Source organism: Mugil cephalus, chromosome 17 (genome assembly GCF_022458985.1).
Source record: "Mugil cephalus isolate CIBA_MC_2020 chromosome 17, CIBA_Mcephalus_1.1, whole genome shotgun sequence".
Taxonomy (NCBI): domain Eukaryota; kingdom Metazoa; phylum Chordata; class Actinopteri; order Mugiliformes; family Mugilidae; genus Mugil; species Mugil cephalus.
The window spans coordinates 1,901,529-1,919,686 of NC_061786.1; the positions used below are offsets into that span (position 1 = coordinate 1,901,529).

The 18,158-nt window shown below is 39.1% G+C and overlaps 1 protein-coding gene across 5 annotated transcripts in view; it reads right to left on the reverse strand.

Annotated features, from left to right (window-relative positions):
* nrxn3a (neurexin 3a) overlaps positions 1–18,158 on the reverse strand; it is a 142,841-nt gene that overhangs the window by 24,903 nt on the left and 99,780 nt on the right. For all 5 annotated transcript variants that reach the window (XR_007114580.1, XR_007114579.1, XM_047610501.1 and 2 more), the window contains one exon: positions 17,600–17,719. Coding sequence is in view for 3 of the 5 variants with exons in the window: in XM_047610501.1 (XP_047466457.1) it covers positions 17,600–17,719 (120 nt within the window). In the remaining 2 variants the exon portion in view is untranslated. The remainder of the gene's footprint in view (positions 1–17,599; positions 17,720–18,158) is intronic.

An 18,158-nucleotide genomic window follows, 5' to 3' on the forward strand; every position in this document is an offset into this window, starting at 1 on the left:
CATTGCTTCATATTATAGATATTCTTTGTGACAGGTGTGAACATGGAGGCCTTTGATAGATTACATCAACTGGCCAAGGTGACACGCTGTGAACGAATTACTACATATTGAAGAGGGAGCTTGATATTTAATTTAAGGGCCGTCCCAGTCAAGTCATTTTGATAATGACCCCAACCAAGTGGGTTAAATTGGTTCGAGTCCACAACATTGATTTAGTAGGAAACATGTCATCGGAACTAAGTGAAAGTGTCAGAAGACAGGTTGTTGTACAGAGAGGGTCTTTCTTACCAATTTATGGTTTCGCATTTTAGTAGCTTAGTTTTTTCAGGGAGCATGGAGCTTCACAACACTAATCCTGGACAACAGATGAGTCCAAAGCCAGCAGTTTAATTGCAAGCAACAGCAATCCCACTCCCAGAAGACCAATATGATGAATATATAAGAAAAGCAGCAGATACTTATTTGACTAAATAAAAAATGACCCCAACAAGCGAATGTGTCAGGAGATGAAAGACAACTTCGCAAACCTCAAGGAGGGAAACAACGCTTGAGTTGGGCTATGACATAGCAGCATTTTAAATGAAAAAAGTTCCATTTACTGATTAAAAAAAAAAACACCTTTGTGTGTCTTCAAATAACAGACAAAAAAACCAAGGACTCGCGACTGTTATGTACTTTCACTGAGCGTCTGTGTCCCACTTTCAAGACCTGAGCTCAAGTGTTGCTGGAAACAGGCATATACTAAGACATTCTGAATGGCATGTACTTTTTTCACTCAAATTGTCACACTTATATTATAATTTGTAATCAAACATTTTGTAATAAATAAGAAATAAATGTGTGTGTTGATGTGTGTCAACTGATAACATTATTAATGGCCAGTGTGACACCACCTGATATTTAGTAACCCTCACAAAATGAATCCTCATATAAATATGAGTTGCCTTTAGGTGGGTTTCAGTTGCACTAAATTTTGTATTTCAAGTAACCATACAGTTTTACTTTAAACCATATGTCACCATGGGAAGAGTATATTTAATATTTTTTTGATTGGATAACGTATGTGCATGATTGTTCTCATTGTTCTTATTTCATAAAACTTTAGCAGATTTGAACTAAATGACTTTTCTGTTCCTTTATGTTTTGTGGTGCAATTAAGAAAATTCACGAAATGTTTCATGCGTCGTCTCATCTGAGCATCCTGCCAGTTTTGCCACTCACCATGACCACCCTTCAGCGATGCTGGAGACATGTATATGGAGATGGGTGGAGAGGAGCGGTGCCTCGTCACATGCAGGTGCTGTTGCTCAGGGTAAGCATAAGAGGCTGTTGCCTCATGAGATCTGCTCACAGAGTTCCCAGACAGGGGCGAGCTCTGTTTGACAGACGCAGCAACGCATCCGAGAATGAGCCACCCTATACAGGCACTCTGATAGAGGATGATCAGTCCAGGGGCTTGGCATGAACCCCTTTTCATAGGACCCCTTAAATGTAAAGCATCAATGGGGCACATGATGGTCAAACAGTTCAGACATACAGCAAGACACTGTTTAAAAGAGCAAAAGTCTCATACAATACCAGCAGTCTGTCTGTCCTTGATGCTACCAGACACTTCCAACACATTACACTCACAAATACAGTTGGTTTAGTCAACCACTAAATAGACTGCCAGAGACACAGTATTTCCTTTTTTCAAATGATTATGGCCTGTAACAAGTCAGGATAGATGGATGGCTCTTGGATCCTCCTCTGTAGACAACTTGTGGCTTAGCTTGTGCAGCCACTCGCCAGCACAACGAAATTTCAAAGCCACAAAGCGAAGGACATCTGTCCACTGTTGGATTGCGCAGAGTGACTTGGCCATAAAAAACGAATATTGTACATCCACTGGACCACTGACTGTCCACTTCTGCATGCTCCACTTGTTTTTTCTTCAGTGTCATTTCCTGAAGATTTAAAAATCCATAAAATCACAATCATGTCAGCAATGACAAAATTCCCTTTCTTTGGAGTGCCGTTGTCCAGTCCTGTATCGCGGCTCCTTTGATGTATGCTCACTCTCGCCAGACATGCCTTTCAGTGAAGAAGGCAGCAATGATCTGGATCCCAGAGCAGCTACAGCATGAGAGGGGAAGGGAGGGTGGGGCGGGGTGGGGTGACAGCGGGTTGGAGGGGAGCTTAGAAGGTGCTGAGGGAGATAGCAAAGGTAAAAGAAAGGTGAGGATAAGAGAGTGCAGAAGGAAATGGAAGGCTTGAAATAGTAGTCTGCTGTGAATGTTGACAGAGGCACTAATAAAGAAAGGAAAGATAAAGGGACAAGCTGAAGTGGGGAGGACGCGGCTACATAAAGCAAGTCACTACAGTGTGAGGCAGAATGTAAATGAAAGAAGAGATAAAATAACAGTGACAGACGGAGCACAGACAGGGTAAAGAGACAGAAAGACTGAATGTTGACAGATTGTCTGCAGCTACGAGAGACCAGCATCTGAGAAACGCTTCAACTCTTGAACTGTAGCAATAAGAAAGACCTAAAAATGTGTGTTTCTGAACACATTTCTGAAATTGTCCAGCTACTGACAGACAAACAGAGAGACGTCAGCTCTTGTTCTTTTTATTGCACAGAGCTCCAGTTTTTCAGCTGAGCCACGACCTTGCCATGGCTCAGGCTACGGTTCAGCTTTTAAGATTCATCCGCAGCACAAATGAGTGACCTTGGGCACATTTTCATTTACACATCTAATGTCTTCAAAACCCTCAAAGGTAATGCTGCTCTGTACTAAATATGTAGCCAGCTGCAGCACTATCATGTCATAATAAGCCAAACACAAAACTGGAAAACAAAATCTGCCAATGAGTAGGAAGAACCCTCCTTAGTGTTGAGTATGCTGGCTGTCGAAGTTAACGTGGTAATAACGTGATACGTGATTTCGATACATGAGAATTCTGTCATGACAAATCAAGGAGCCAAGATCAAAGCAGCAGTAACGCTGTGGAAGCCATGCAGAATCTGACGTTCGGTCCTAGTAATTCATTTTTTCCCCGAGGAGGGCAGTAATTACACCCTGTAGCATCAAAGCCGCCAAGCAGAAGAAGAAAAGAAACAAATGAGCAGGAATGGACCAAGCCTGTTAGATGACAAGTTCAACTTCAAAGCCCTTCCAGATGGCGCTCTCAAGAAGAACAAAGCTATTTGCATCAATGTGAACAAGCTACTGTATGGACTATTTACAGCACTAGTTATCATACAGTATCAGAGCTGTTCAATTACAAATTCTGTAGGACCAAATTTTTAATAAATGTAGCCCGGATATGTAAGGCATCATGTACGCAGCTGATAATCACAAATTTCAAACCAATACATGTCATGTGACGCAAAATATGCCTTTTTTATCCACTGTGGGATAGGATTAGGATTATGTTCTCTTTTAATTTGAGTAACATGACAAAGGCACGTCAATGAATGCATAAAAACAGAGCTGGAATTGTACAGAGTGTAACATCCAGAGTATTACACAGGACCAGTTTACGCCACAAGGTGGCGCCTCCCTCTGTTTTGCCGCTTAATACTGCAGGTTTCCTCTCTTGCATTCTCTATACCAGTTCTTCTCTTCGATTCAAGTAATGTGGACGGTATGGAGGGTGAGAGCCGAGAGCTTTTATTTGCCTGCGAGCGTTGCTAAATATGCCGTGTGACCTGGCTTTGTATGGTTCGCATCTGTTAATAAATGTACTGTGTGGAAATCCCACCCCGTCGTGTCCTGCTTTTACAACTTTATTTTATGCTGCGGCTAAACTACTAGCATCCGTGGCTAAGCTTCCTTCCATCACCACGTTACAAGAGGTGGAAATATTATTTTCTACTTTCTACTCAAATAAATAGAATAAAGGAAATTAAAATGGCATTCTGTAAATAATAATTTTGGTTTCATCTTACCCAGGCATATGTCAAAGTCAGGTTTAAATCGTTTAAATTACACATTTTAGACTGGGGATCTTGGCACTGCTTCCGCCAACAAGGCTAGCCACGCCTCAAAGCAACAGGAAGCTACGTGTTCCATTCACGGTCAGAAACACATCAGTTCAACTTAGTTCAAGTGGGCTGGACCGCAGGCTGGGCTACTGGGGTTGGTTCTGGGCTGCATGTGTGTGAATAGGCCTGCTGTATATACTACAATACACCAATGGGCAAATTTTAAAGAACAGTATTCAAAAATGACTGTAACTCAACTTCTTATGGGTCAGTGGCTTAAATAAAATGAGCACGGGGTTATTTTGACATTCCAAGTGTGACTGGGAAGAAGTTAAAACAACACAACTTAAAAGCCTGGTTCAGTCCAGTATAACCTACTGCAGCAAACTGCTCATGCCAATAAACCAAAATTTTATTTAACATATGACAAACTCAGAGAGACTGGAAAAAATGGAAATAATATTCTGAAAAGATATCTGGCACACACTGAACCTGATGTCCCGAGACAAAGGAGAGCACCAGGGAACTGATGGAAGAAAAATCTAAATGGAACACATTTTAACTCCGGCCTTCACTCTGCCTTCTGTCTGACTGGCAGTGAATTAGTCAAGTCACATGTTGCCTGTGGACACCAGTGTGCCTGAGTGCCAACAGAAATAGTAAATCACCAAATCTAAAATCCTTGATGGTACCTGATACTTGTGCCAGAAATGGAACAAAAGTTGGAGATTGAAATAGGACAGTGTTTATGTTCTATTTCAAGGAAGCTTTTGTAACTGCTATTAAGATTATATCAGCAGTAGCCACACAATTAGGTTGAATTGGATCGGAAAATCTGGAACTAATTCAATCCAGTGCTGTCGCGTGCCTCTCAAAAATATTCAACCATTAGTATTGACTTTTTTTCCCTGTTAGAGCTGACCTGGTCTGTAGACCTGCCTGTGTCCTCAACACAATAAAGATTAAGAATGACATATCTTTTCTAAGCTGTGATTGCAAATTAACTTCCTTTATAATTAGTGATTTTGTACTGAGCAAGATTCAAGTTTATCTTAAATACAACCCTATACACCCTATACACTGACTGCTTCGAGGTGATATATATATATATAGGCAGTTTAGGTTTGGTCAGAAACCCCATTTTACCACAGCAGAAAGCGAAGCATTTCAGGTATTATTTCAAATTCTAATAATAGTGTATACTGTACTGCAATGTAAGAATACACAAAAGCAAAGAAAGACACCTATAGGGTTTCCTCAGTCAAACATGTGCATTATCAAATGTTTTACATGAGAATTATTGTCAGATATGTTGCTATGTTTGTAACCCACTCCTTTGACTGGGAAGGCAGTTGTAGCACCCTAAGTATTTTAAAGCAGTGCATTGATTGAATTGAAAAATATGGGTTAGGGTTAAAATGTTGATAGGACAACATGTAGTTCAACATATAATTTCTTTACATCTGTGAACAGAATACCAACGTAACCCACCGATGTAATGTCCTGTGCCTCTGTTTGTCACATGCAGGGTTTTCATCATTGCATAAACACATCCACCTCAAGGGTCACTGTTGGGAATATGAAGACCTAAGCTGACCTGGCCATAGTCAGTAGAAATGGCAGCTCAAGTTGTTGTTGAGGTTTTGCAACTTCTGAAAAGTGTGGGGCCAAAACTCATGTCTGTTTTGTATTCCATGCTGCCATGTTTCTATAGAGTCTCTAAATATAGACAGCAAATATTGCATATCTGAATAAATTGACTTATTTCCATAGACTCAGCTGCACACAAGGAACTGATGACTGAAAAAAAACTACTGATGCTAGTTTTGGTCAAAGAAAGGCACATATTCAATCAGTAATGATAAAACCCACCCACCACTTAATATTTTAATTACTTGTTAAATATATTTGTTAAACATGGTCTGTGTGAGTCAATAATAACAATAAATAACAATAAATTCTTTACTATTTCAAACTATTCTTCTCTGTGAGATTTAGAGAAATTTAGCGGAAATACATGCTATGCTCTTCATGCTCTCATTAACAATATCATAAGAATCCTTTATTATTATTATTTGTTTTATGTACAATTAGACAAAACATTCAAAACAGTGATAACATATGTAATATATGGTAGACAAAATTACAAATAAACAAGTGGTGGTGTGTGTTGTATAGGAATGTAAGTGGTGATAATAATCACATTTGTGCAAAAAACAAAGGATCTTTTATTGCAACTTTTGGGACAACTCCCTTTTTCATTTTGTAACTGGCAAACTTAAAGTTTGAGTGGTGAATGATGTGCAGTAAATGTCCAGCCAAGGGGATCTCTGCTTGATATGCAGTTTAATGACTGAGTGACTGACTTAATGAATGAGTTCACCCCTGAGGGCAGCCACAGTCTCTCTCTCTCACACACACACTGAAATCACACTGAACAAGGTCAGTTACACAGCTAACAACCACTGATGGAACGATGCCCACTCAACCTGACCGTGGACTGGTTGTATGTAACTTTTATTTATTTTTTATTTAAGTTTATTTGTGGATGCATCAAATAATTTGAAATGACCTTTATGGAGTGTATTATCTCTACATTCCCAGTGACATTGTTTCAAGTCTTAAACAATTGTGATTCCTGAGGTGATGGGAATTTTGAAATTTGACTTTGTTGGCTGCAGCAAGCAATACCTTTGACTGTTCTTTAGCCTGAGGGGATGGAGGGGGAAGCTGAATATCATATGGGCTACATGAAAGGACCGATCATCCTGCTCTCCAAAGGAAACACAGTGATGCTCAACTGTGTTGATGAAGCATAGCAAATCAAGCATGACGGATTTTCTTTGAGCATTATTTTGCTGCATCTCTTGAAGTAAATGTTTGGTATGCTATAAAAAGGTATATGGAAGAATGTATAGAAGCTAAGAGTGAAGTAACCTGTTCAACACCGTTGCAAGATGTTGCATCATTTCATTTTGCCTTGGTCAACAAAGTGGTTGAAGTCATTTCATAAATGCAAGTTCAACGTGGCGACACATTAAACTTGCAAACTTATGAGTTCAGTTCTTTGTCAAGTACGTTTGTCATAGACACTGTTACTGTGCCTCCGCTGCATGCATTACAAGTGGAAGTGACTTTGGCAGGAATGAACACATTTGGGAATTAGTAATTTGTTTTGTATGTCTTGTAAACTGCAACATAGTGGAGAATCGATATACAGCTTGAATGACACTAATTTGGTTATTAAAGCTTCTACTACAGGACATGAAGAGAGACTCAACTTATTAATTTAGACTGATGAGGGTTAAAAAGACCAGGATCTATTGTCAAAACTAGTTCACATCTTGTTGTTGGTGAGGCCATTGTGTCAAGAATGTCCTTGGTTTGTCTGGGTGAGAAATAATCAGAGGACATCCTCTGCTGTAAAAACAAGTTAATTCAGGGCCCGGTCAAAATCTCTGAGGTGTCTGTTGATACAAACACAACAGTTCCATTAAAGAAAAATTAAGAGCCACAAAGACAGTGCCTCAGCAGAAATATACAGCAAGGGCTGTCACATTAACATAAAGCATCGCCCTCAGAAATTATTAGCCTCCCTAATCTCAGGAACACTCAGACGCAGCATTGCACTGTTCAAATGACCTGTCCAGTGTGATGCATGGCTGTTTTTCCGCACCAACTGAAGAACGCCAGCTCCACCCCCACATTCTTTATTTCTTGCTCTCTTGCTTTTTTTTTTTTTTTCTCTTGCGCCAGATTTATGCAAGGTGGAACCGTGAGGGGCAAAGATTACACAAACAACAGCCAAGGCGGCCCAGCAAGGTGAAGGTCAACAAACACATTATCCTTCTCTTATCAACAGAGCATTACCCCAGCTCATTCCCCTATTGCATTTCTCAGGTAGCATCACCCTCTCCTTCTTAAACCTCACCTATCTGCTCCAAACAGGGAGGGAGTAAAAAGCTCAGAACAATATAATGACATTAAGCCTTATCTTTAGCTTCTTTTGAAACAACTACCATTCTGAGACTCATCCCTTCACAAACCAAAGGAGTAGATGGAGAGCTAGTCCAGGGATTTTAGATGGAGTTATTGTGCAGTATTATAGCATGCACTTGGTGCTGATGGTTGGGGTAGGTGTGTTGGTGTTTGGGGATCAATGGGAATGATTTAGTACACAGCAGGACAGATATAAAGCCCAGTGAAGGAGAAAATAGACTCTCTGTCATCCCGCCGATTGCTCTGATTGCCTGCCAGTCTGCTCACTTGAGACCAGCTGGCCCACCACATCCATGCCCAGCGATTACCTGTAAGACCCCCCAGCAGAGGTGTTGTAACAGTAAGCAGCTTATATCCAGCTCACCCCAAACATTTATCTAGTAATTGAATTCCAAACACAAAAATGTATTTTTTTTTATATATATCTATGTGAATTATATAATTATGTATAGTTTCTTGAAGATGTTTTGCTAATCCAAGTAGCTAATGGACCTGAATTGAAGCAATGCACTTATGTTGATAGTTTAGGAGAAGATCAATGTGGCACTATGATTTAACTCTTACTCCACTGCAGGGGCACACTGTCCTGACCAAATATTTAGGCCCACAAGAAAAATTGAGAAGAGGGGTCCAATGGCTACCTCTTGGCATACTTTTGGGAAGGTCTAGTGACTCTATAATGGCGATAGAGAAGGACACTTATAAACAAGCTCTATACGTCCATGGGTATGGACCAGCCTATAATCTGGTTTCCAGCTCTCCCTTCTACTACTAACTTTTTCCAGCTACGTGGCCTTCATGCACCTATCCAAAAGTCATGGCAAAATGAATCTTATTATTGTTATCAAACGCTGGTCCATGAGTTGGTGCAGACTGATTTCAAAGTTACAGGAAGGCAGAGGTTGCAAGTGTATGTAAACATTTGACTGTTATTGCATCAGAACTCAACAGCAGAGCAGAAAAAGAATAGCCATTCGATTTGATTTTATCAAGAGACTAAAAAGCAAACAATGAGAGAATTATAGAAGCTGCCACGCCACATTGACCAGGGTCTGCAGTAATGGAATGAGGAGAATGAACACACACACACACAAACACACACACTCCGCCCACAGGGACCAAGGTTTATCAAATGGCCATTGCTACTAATACTGAGAATCAGAGCAGAAACGGCTCATGATGTGGAGAGTGTGTGGGTGTGTGCGTGTGTGTGTTCTTGTTTTTATGATCTTGTAGAGGTCAATTTCTCATGGAACGGTAACGTTGTGAAGATTGTCCCCACACATTTTCAAAGGTTCAAACTATAGACTGCATATAAATATTAACCTAGCATTCGTCAAACTGATGCTACAATTCCAGGGATATGGGCAGCACTATATTGTGAGTTTGGAGCTAGAGTCTGCAGAGTACGACCCAAGAGTGGAGCCACATCAATGACCCTCCCGCACTTCAACCAGACTGACTCACGTTTTTATTTAATTAATACTGCACTCTGCACTACCTCCACAAGCTACAAAGAAGTGTTGGATTATACACTTTGCTTATTATTTATTTATTTATTATTTCCAACTCTTACTGTCTCACTGCATGGTAACTTACACTTATCATCATGTCTAATCTTGTTTCTATTGCATCAAATAACTATGGAAAACCAAATTTTTCAGAATAACAAGCACTTGAGGATACATCAGCATTATATTAACTTAAAATTAACTAAAAAATCCTCGATTTGTTGTTGTTATTATTATTGTTTCACGCGTACTTGAATGCATGGGTCGTCAACAGGGGGTCCACAGAGGCACTGCAGGGGGGGTCGCAAAATCTTTGGTTGATTAGACATTTTTTAGGTTTATGTAATCAAAATTTCTTTAAATACACTTTCATATGAATCCAACATATTTTACTAAAGGGATAAGGAATAGCTTAATATTAACTGCAAAATACAGTAACAATGTATATTTATAAATACCACTAGTCTCAGTTTAATATAAACTTAATAGAACACTACTTAGTCTCCATCTCCATCAGTTTGGTGTCCTTGGCCTGAAAAATGAAGACCCCCCCAATATTCACCCATAGAGAAGTGGCAATAACAGAGAATAAAGTTGGATTAAAAGTTAAAATATGCCACGGCTTCAGCACAGGATCAGGAAAACACAAGGGAGACTCCATGGTTACCCCAGTGAATAAAGGTTATGGGAGCAGAAGTTTAAAAGGAAGAACTGGACGCCTCGATTCTCCCTATTATGTGAGGTAAATGTCAGTTTCTCTCTCTGATGTCTGTTAAGATTTTATATAGGAAAAATAAAGTCATACCATCATTAATGCATACATTGATCTCAAAAACGCCCAACACCGTTTTACAAATGCAGTTTGAAGTTAATAACCAAGCCTTATGGTAGCGTTATGCTAGTTATCTAGACTAAAGACTTAGAAAAACAGCAGCTACCATTATATATAGTGTGCATGTAATTTATGTCAATGTAGATAGTCAATTTAATTGACACTTAACTTTGCCTGGGTTACTACTAAGTTATTATTTCTGGCTGGTTAATATTTTAATGACAATACTACATAACAGTAAGATGAACATGGGAGACTGAAGAGAAGGTAAAAACAGCTCTGTGACTGATGAGGCAATTGGGTTACAAAGGATTTTACAGGCACATTTAAGATATTTAAGTAAGTAGATGCTGGGTTATTTAAGTGAGTCTTTTAAATTTTGACAGATGTTGGTAATAATATTTATAGGCCCGTTAATGGTAAAAACGAGACATTAATTTCAACATAGCACATCCACCCCATAGGGTTACACTGTAGAATCTTCCCTCCGATGTAGTAAACATGGCGCCCATGATTTGAGTTGGCCGGACTCTCTCTAATATACAGCTCTGTTTGGCTTTACTTTTAAGGAGCAGTCATGGCGACCATCTTTATACTGTCTATGATTCGCACCTATTAAAACTTTTTAGGGTAAATGTCCCAGTTTGTTTAGGTATAGGCGTTTAGATGAGATCTTAGGGGTTAGATAAAGGGGCCAGAGAATGTTACGTTTCAATGTTATACTTTCCAGGGTGTCAATGACACTCCTTTGCAGTTGTACAACACACTGCTACTCAGTAAATCTAGTAGTTACATGATCATTTCTAAACTCTGTTGAAATTAGCATATCTGTAGATTGGTCTTTTTTTAAGCACAGTCAATTTACACACCTTTATGCTAACACTACTCCACAGGCTAAAACTGTTTCCTTTTAGTACCTTGGTTAGAAAATGCAGAGGCCGACAGAATTACCGACAACAGCATTTTATTTAGGACCCTGAATTAGAGTTCCTGCATTACCTTTTCGTAACAAAATTTCATTTAGCATCTGCTGGAGCATAAAAGCACCATCTGGCTCCGCCTCTCACCTTCAAGGAAAATGTTATGACAGAAGAAGGAGGAAGACAGGCAGACATGAAAGACCGTCCTCTTGACTATCATAAAAAAACTCAACATCAAGTTAAATGTTCAGGTAAGGTGTCTCTCTCTATTGCTATCAGCCCAACAGGTAAGTCATGATGCTAAAATACATGAGGGAAAGACAGTCAGAAATACAGAGGTATTCTATATCAGAAGTATTCCCTTGAATGGTGTTGACTGTGGAAGGATTTATTTAGACCCGAAACAATTGCATGTACAAAATAATCAGAAAATTTATCTCTTTCCATGATCAAAATGAATCATCTTTGCACCTTTCCTGCTGCTGCTTCAACCAACAGCAGATCATGTCATCTGTTAGCTAACGCTGTAGAGCCCTGCCTTTTATTGCACTCCATTCCGTGGAGAGCAATTCATCATCAGTCTGCTAATTAGCATCTTTTTTATTAGGTCTACACAGCAGATAGTCATATGACCATGCACAGCACAGCTTGGCAAAAAAACAGAGAACAGGTTACCACATTCGTATCAGCATGTGTTTCATTCAAAGCCTTTAGGGGTTACATAATTGCACATCCAGATCCTTTGATTCAAATTAGATTAATGGTGCACTACTAATATTGGACGTCTACTCACACTGCCTGCTACAGTGAGACCTGTATCGTGCAGAATAACTGGGATGTTTCTAGAGACACAATATCCTGTGGTATTCTGCTATGAAACTACAGTGTCATCAAAATGAAATTCAGAAGAAGACTCGCAGTTGATTCCTTAAAAGTAATCCCCAGTTGTAAATCAATACATCCCAGCAGAGATCTCGGCTACTGAAGTGAATTTAAAATGTTTCAGGAGTGAAATACTTACACACTTACAAAGCTCAAGTTGTCTTCTCGCCATGAGCTATTTTGGTGACACTTTCTATCTACCTGAGCATAAAGATTAGTTGTGCACATGTTCCGGCTGCTCTACCCACTTCTGCCTTAACATAAACTAAGTCAAGCCAATGATAAGGTCAGTGAAAACTGTCAAGATTAAAAACGATTTAAAAACCCGAGCTTGTGATGCTGGAAGAATTCAATTGATCCATACAATTTAAGTGGGCAGTTCCTCTTTCCTCTGCATACGCATGATGGATCCTCCACTTCTCTTTCCATTCAGAAGGTCCAACACAAGATGATAAATTATTCCAGCCCGGTGCTGCATTCACAGCTGAGACACCGTGTCGTATTTCCTGTGTTCTGCTCATACCCATTTTTCAGCTGCTGCTGGTCAGTCATGAGATGCCGTTTATTTTCTTATTGCACCACTTCATCTTTTGTCAGTTTCCTCATCATAGCTCAGGTGACAGACTCATAATTGATATGGGCTCCAGTGCCAAGAGATATTCACCTCCAATACGATTTACAGACAGGTTACAGGATGAGAGAGCTTTAAGATGGTGGGAGACAATTATTGTAAAGATGGTACATTAATTATCATTCTGACACTGTTGCTGCAAGCCACGCTGTACCCTTCAAAAATGTGTGGTGTAGCAAAATTACATTTAAACCTCTTATGGGTTCCAACATTTTTTTTTTATACATGTACTGATTTAATTTCTTGTTATACATGGTATTGCTTTTCAGTTTTCATAACATTGCACTAATAAATTATAAATAAAAAAAAAAAACATTTTACACCGTCTCTACTGATACAGGTTAATCAGTCGTAGCTTGTCTTGTCACTTAGGTTGTTTGTGAATTATTATTCTTCATTTTAGAAGGAAAATGTCAGCGGCATCACAGCACACATGTAAGTCAAATTCTGGCTTCAGTTATTAGTTTGGAAGTCCCCGTAATGAAGTTCTCTGCATTAATAGGTTATCAAATGAATTTGGTTGTTCTTTTTCCCATCAATCCAATTGTTTCCTTTAACAGCTTTGTTAAAAAAAAAACAAAGTCTGTTCCCAAGCAGATCTGAAGATACATAATTACCACATGTTATTTGTTTGCTCCTAGTTTCACTTGAATCAAAGATGAAAATACACGTAAAACATCATGTGTGTTTGTATAGTGCTGGTGGTGTAGTTCAGATCAGTGTATTCACACTTATAACAGACTAGTATTTAATATTCTGTATCCTATCCAGTGTTGGAACTGTTACCTTGAAAAAGTAATCCCATTAGTAATTACTGGTTACTCCTTTAAAAAGTAACTTAAACTTAAGTAACTTACTTATTAGCTACTTGATTTTAAAAGTAACAAAGTTAGATTACAAGTTACTGTACTCTCCCCAATTTACAGATTTTGCTCCAAAGTTTTGACTAACCACTACTCCCGTGACGGTATTTTCAGCTTGAAAACGCTCATCACTCTCCTCCCTCCACTGTTGTTTACATTTGTGTCGCTGCATGGTATTACACTTTCTTTTATTACACTGTTCTCATGCTAAAACATGACTTGCCGCATGTGTGACGTCACTCCCCCAGAGGCAAGAAGACAGCAAAAATACAAAATGGGAAAAATAGTTATGCACAGTAGCTTGGATAAGTAGCTTTAATCTGATTACTTGTTTGGAAACAGTAATGTGTTAGATTACTCGTTACTGGAAAAAAGTAGTCAGATAGAATAACGAGTTACTTCGTAAGACGTTACCGGCATTACTGATCCTGTCACGCATAAATTACCATACAGAGCACTATACTATTGCACACTATTTGTATATAGATATACAAATGATCCAGGAAAATAACACACACTGCATTACAAAAGTTCCAGCTTGAGTTAAACTTGAAAAGATCTGGGAAAAACACTGGGTTTTGCTAGCATTATTTTTGCTGCTGAGGACTAAAGAATAAATAGTTTATCAATGGCACCAAAAAGTCTGGGCCCTCCCACCCTTTTTCTGTTGAATTTTTCAATATCTCAGCAAGCTAGATCAGATGCCTCTTGATGATACTTGGCAGACCTCTGGCATTTCACAAAAAGTTTACACACTCATTTCAAGTTGAAGTGACGGATTTAGATTCTAATTGTCAGTGAGTTTGTCACCTGGAAGCAATCATACGCAATCACCAGCAATCACCAGCAATCCTGTCATTTGATTTGTTTTCACGTACATTTTTTGGCATGAAGGTTTCAGTTAATGTGTGGGTTTCCTCCAAATGCTCTGACTTCCTCCTGCTTTTCAAATGCATGCAACTTAAGTCATTTGAAGAGTCTAAATTGGTCAAAGGTATGCATGCGAGTGTGATCGGTTCCTTGTTTCTCATCTGATGTCAGACGAGGGACAGTAGGCTGGAGCCTGACCTTCCTCGGGATAAGTGGTTATATGTAATGGTTGAATGGACAAAAATGATTTCCTTTGGTGTGTGATGCCACCATTACAGATAAATACTACAGATAAATACTGTATGACTGCCAAGATGTCCAATGACAACATAACAATAAAATACAGCAACAAAACCCAGCAAAAGTTGAATAGCTGAATTGAATTGAATTTTTTTTTCTTTTGAACCTACTACTCAAGAAGAATGTTTTATTTTATTTTGAGGACTGTTGAACAGATTGTCTTTTCCCCAGCTCCTCTAAAATGCAGAACTCATTTGATGTGAGATCATTGGTCAGGCAATGGGCCTGCTAATGAGATATTTATTGGTATAGTTAATCATATAACCCTGTCTGTTCGCTGCATGGCTAAGACCGCTCTCAAATGCAGATCAGAAGGCAGAGCTCAGATTCTGAAGCTGCCAAGGTCAGAGGTTTACATAGATAGATAGATAAATAGATAGATAGATAGATAGATAGATAGATAGATAGATAGATAGATAGATAGATAGATAGATAGATAGATAGATAGATAGATAGATAGATAGATAGATAGATAGATAGATAGATAGATGCTTTATTCATCCTAAACTGGGAAATTTCACAGTTGCAGCAGCAATTGTACTGGCACTCAACACCATACATACTATATAACAGGAAAAACACAATATACCATATACACATTGGTGTACATTTACAATATTATAGTCTGTTTGGAAGCATTGTTTGTTCTTCAGTGAGTGCATAGCAAGGCAAACTAAGCAAACCTGAAGCACATTAAAACCTTAAATCAATTTTGAGTGTGCGGTCCCCAGACTGGGCCCAGCAATGATGCAACCTCATGTCAACAGAGAGTCAGCTGCCTGTTTCAAAGGAACATCTAAGTGGCCATGTCTGCGTTGATGTATAAGAGTATGTATTAGCATATGTGGCCTCAGACAGGAACTGCGTCAGTGCCTCTGCTTGTAGACACTTTGAACTTGGAGATGTTACAGCTTTGCACTGAAAATGCAAATTCCGTGAGATGCGTTCTGAGAAATGAAGAAAACAGAAAACAGATGCATGTTTTTGAGCTGGAAATACCGCAAATATTTTGAGTTTGCGTCCACTAAAGAAAACAATATTAAGGTTCACCGTACACTCTGTGCTGGAGTCCTTTCTAGCTTCAAAAACACAACACAACACACATCAAATTAAAAACAAAACAAAACAAAACAAAACAAAAACACTGGGAGACACAGCACGGCACGATCAAGCAAAGCAGAGGGCTGCACCTAATACAGGAGGTTCCCCACCACCCAAACAGCAAAAGCTGGACTTTGGTGCAAAACCACTAAGTGAGTGAGAGGTGAAGAAGATGGTCGGACAGTATGTTGTAGTTGACGCCTGTTTTTTAAAAAACTTGTTTTGTTTTGTTTTTCCAGGAAATAGTTTTAAGTTAAAATCATTATATATGCAATATGCAATATTGCATGAATCTAACTACTACGTAACTTGTAATCTAACTCACTTTTAAAATCAAGGAATCGGTGAAGTAACTAAGTTACTTGTTGACTGAGTAATCAGCATATGTGCATGTAATTGCCCATGTGGCACTAAAGTACAGTTCTAGCAGGGAGTCCGATACTGCTCTGCCCTCTAGTGGTACATCCAGTCTTTGCATTCAAATCAAATTCCCATTTTCAGCAGGTAGATGAAAAATCTCTGTCTCTCTATGTCTCTCTCGATCACTCTCTCTCTGACTCATGATAACCATTTTCTTATGTAAATCGAAACGTGTATGACTATAACTACCTGCTGTATATTCTGTGGAACAGTTGTGTGGTGATGGATGAGCAGGAACTTAAACCTGATGTCTATAAAAAGGCTTGGTGTCCATACAGCAATGTCTGATTATTGCCCCTCAACAAGGGTATCTATCTATCTATCTATCTATCTATCTATCTATCTATCTATCTATTTATCTATCTATCTATCTATCTATCTATCTATCTATCTATCTATCTATCTATCTATCTATCTATCTATCTATCTATCTATCTATCTATCTATCTATCTATCTATCTATCTATCTATCTATCTAACTGAGCGAGGTCTTGTAGTATTGTGGTATAATTGTGTCACAGAAACAAGGGCAAGAGAAAGAGAAGGAGAGATTTGATCGGAGAGAAATGACTCAGGCAACACCACAAGACCATCTCCAAGCAGCTCAATGTACCAGTGTCCATAATTAGGAAAGTAATTGGGGCCATTACCAACCTCCTTGGATACAGATGAAAACTGACTGCAGGTCAAACAGAACTCTTGAGAAATGTTTCACTCAAACCGCTAGTAAGAACACGTTAAATCAGATGTGCAGTTTCACAACATTATCAAGTCAGCTGTATAATCTAATCTTATCTTGGTTGAGCTCCATAATGTGTGGATTTGAGTGGGTTTATTGTGGACAAGGTAACTGTAATCAGTGTTTCCCAGTCACACTGACAATTCAAAGAGCTGAGAACCGGACAGACTCTTGATCATACCTGTTTAGTCATAGAAAGATGATGACACAGTGTGGGGAACTAACTGGTATTCTCTATGGTTCTGGAAATTGCCTTAAAGCACATTATCCAGTGACGACACTCTCATTCACTCATGTGCAACAACCAGCACCTTAGAGGGACAATACAAAACAACTGTAACAACAGTAACTCTGTGAGCATGATGTCAGTGTAGAAAGTTGTGTATATACGGGTACATGTCCAGATAAAAAAGGCACCTTCAGAGTCAACAGACACATAGCAAATGTCTGTTTATCAAACTAAATCAATAAATTCCATCCAGGTTTGTGCTGACAGTGATTTACCCACCCTGTGTAACACGTGAGTGACATTAGACATTTTTGAGTGGCTTCGGTACTCACGGTCATTGCACTGTGTGCCAGTATAGGAGGTCATGGAGCAGTCACAGGTGTAGTTCTCCCACTGCTGGATACAAATGCCCATGTTGGCACAGGAGTCCTCCTGACAGGTGGTGCTGGGACCTGCAGGAGTCCGACAATGCCACAACCACACCCAGAAACCCACCAGCCAAACAAACACACACACAAACACACAGTTGGGTTGAATAATATACTGGGGCAGTCTTCACTGTGGATGCTTATTAAAAATCGGGGGTGAAGGTTTTGGTTTAGGAATGTGACAGGACGAAGCCTCTAAAAGACTCCATATTAACATTTTTAACATTTGTCATGTACCATTTCTTAATTAACTGTGTATTCAGCATGAACTGCCAGAAGTGTCCATCTATGTGGTTGATCATGTTACAAGCTACCCAAAAACATAATTTCTCAGACTTAGACTCAACCCTTTGGGATGACTCCCTCAGGAAATTTGTTTACCAACTAAAATGGTTTAAGGGCCATTACTTGTTTTGTCTAGTCCAATTACACAACTTCCATTCTAATTTTTTGCTTTTACTAG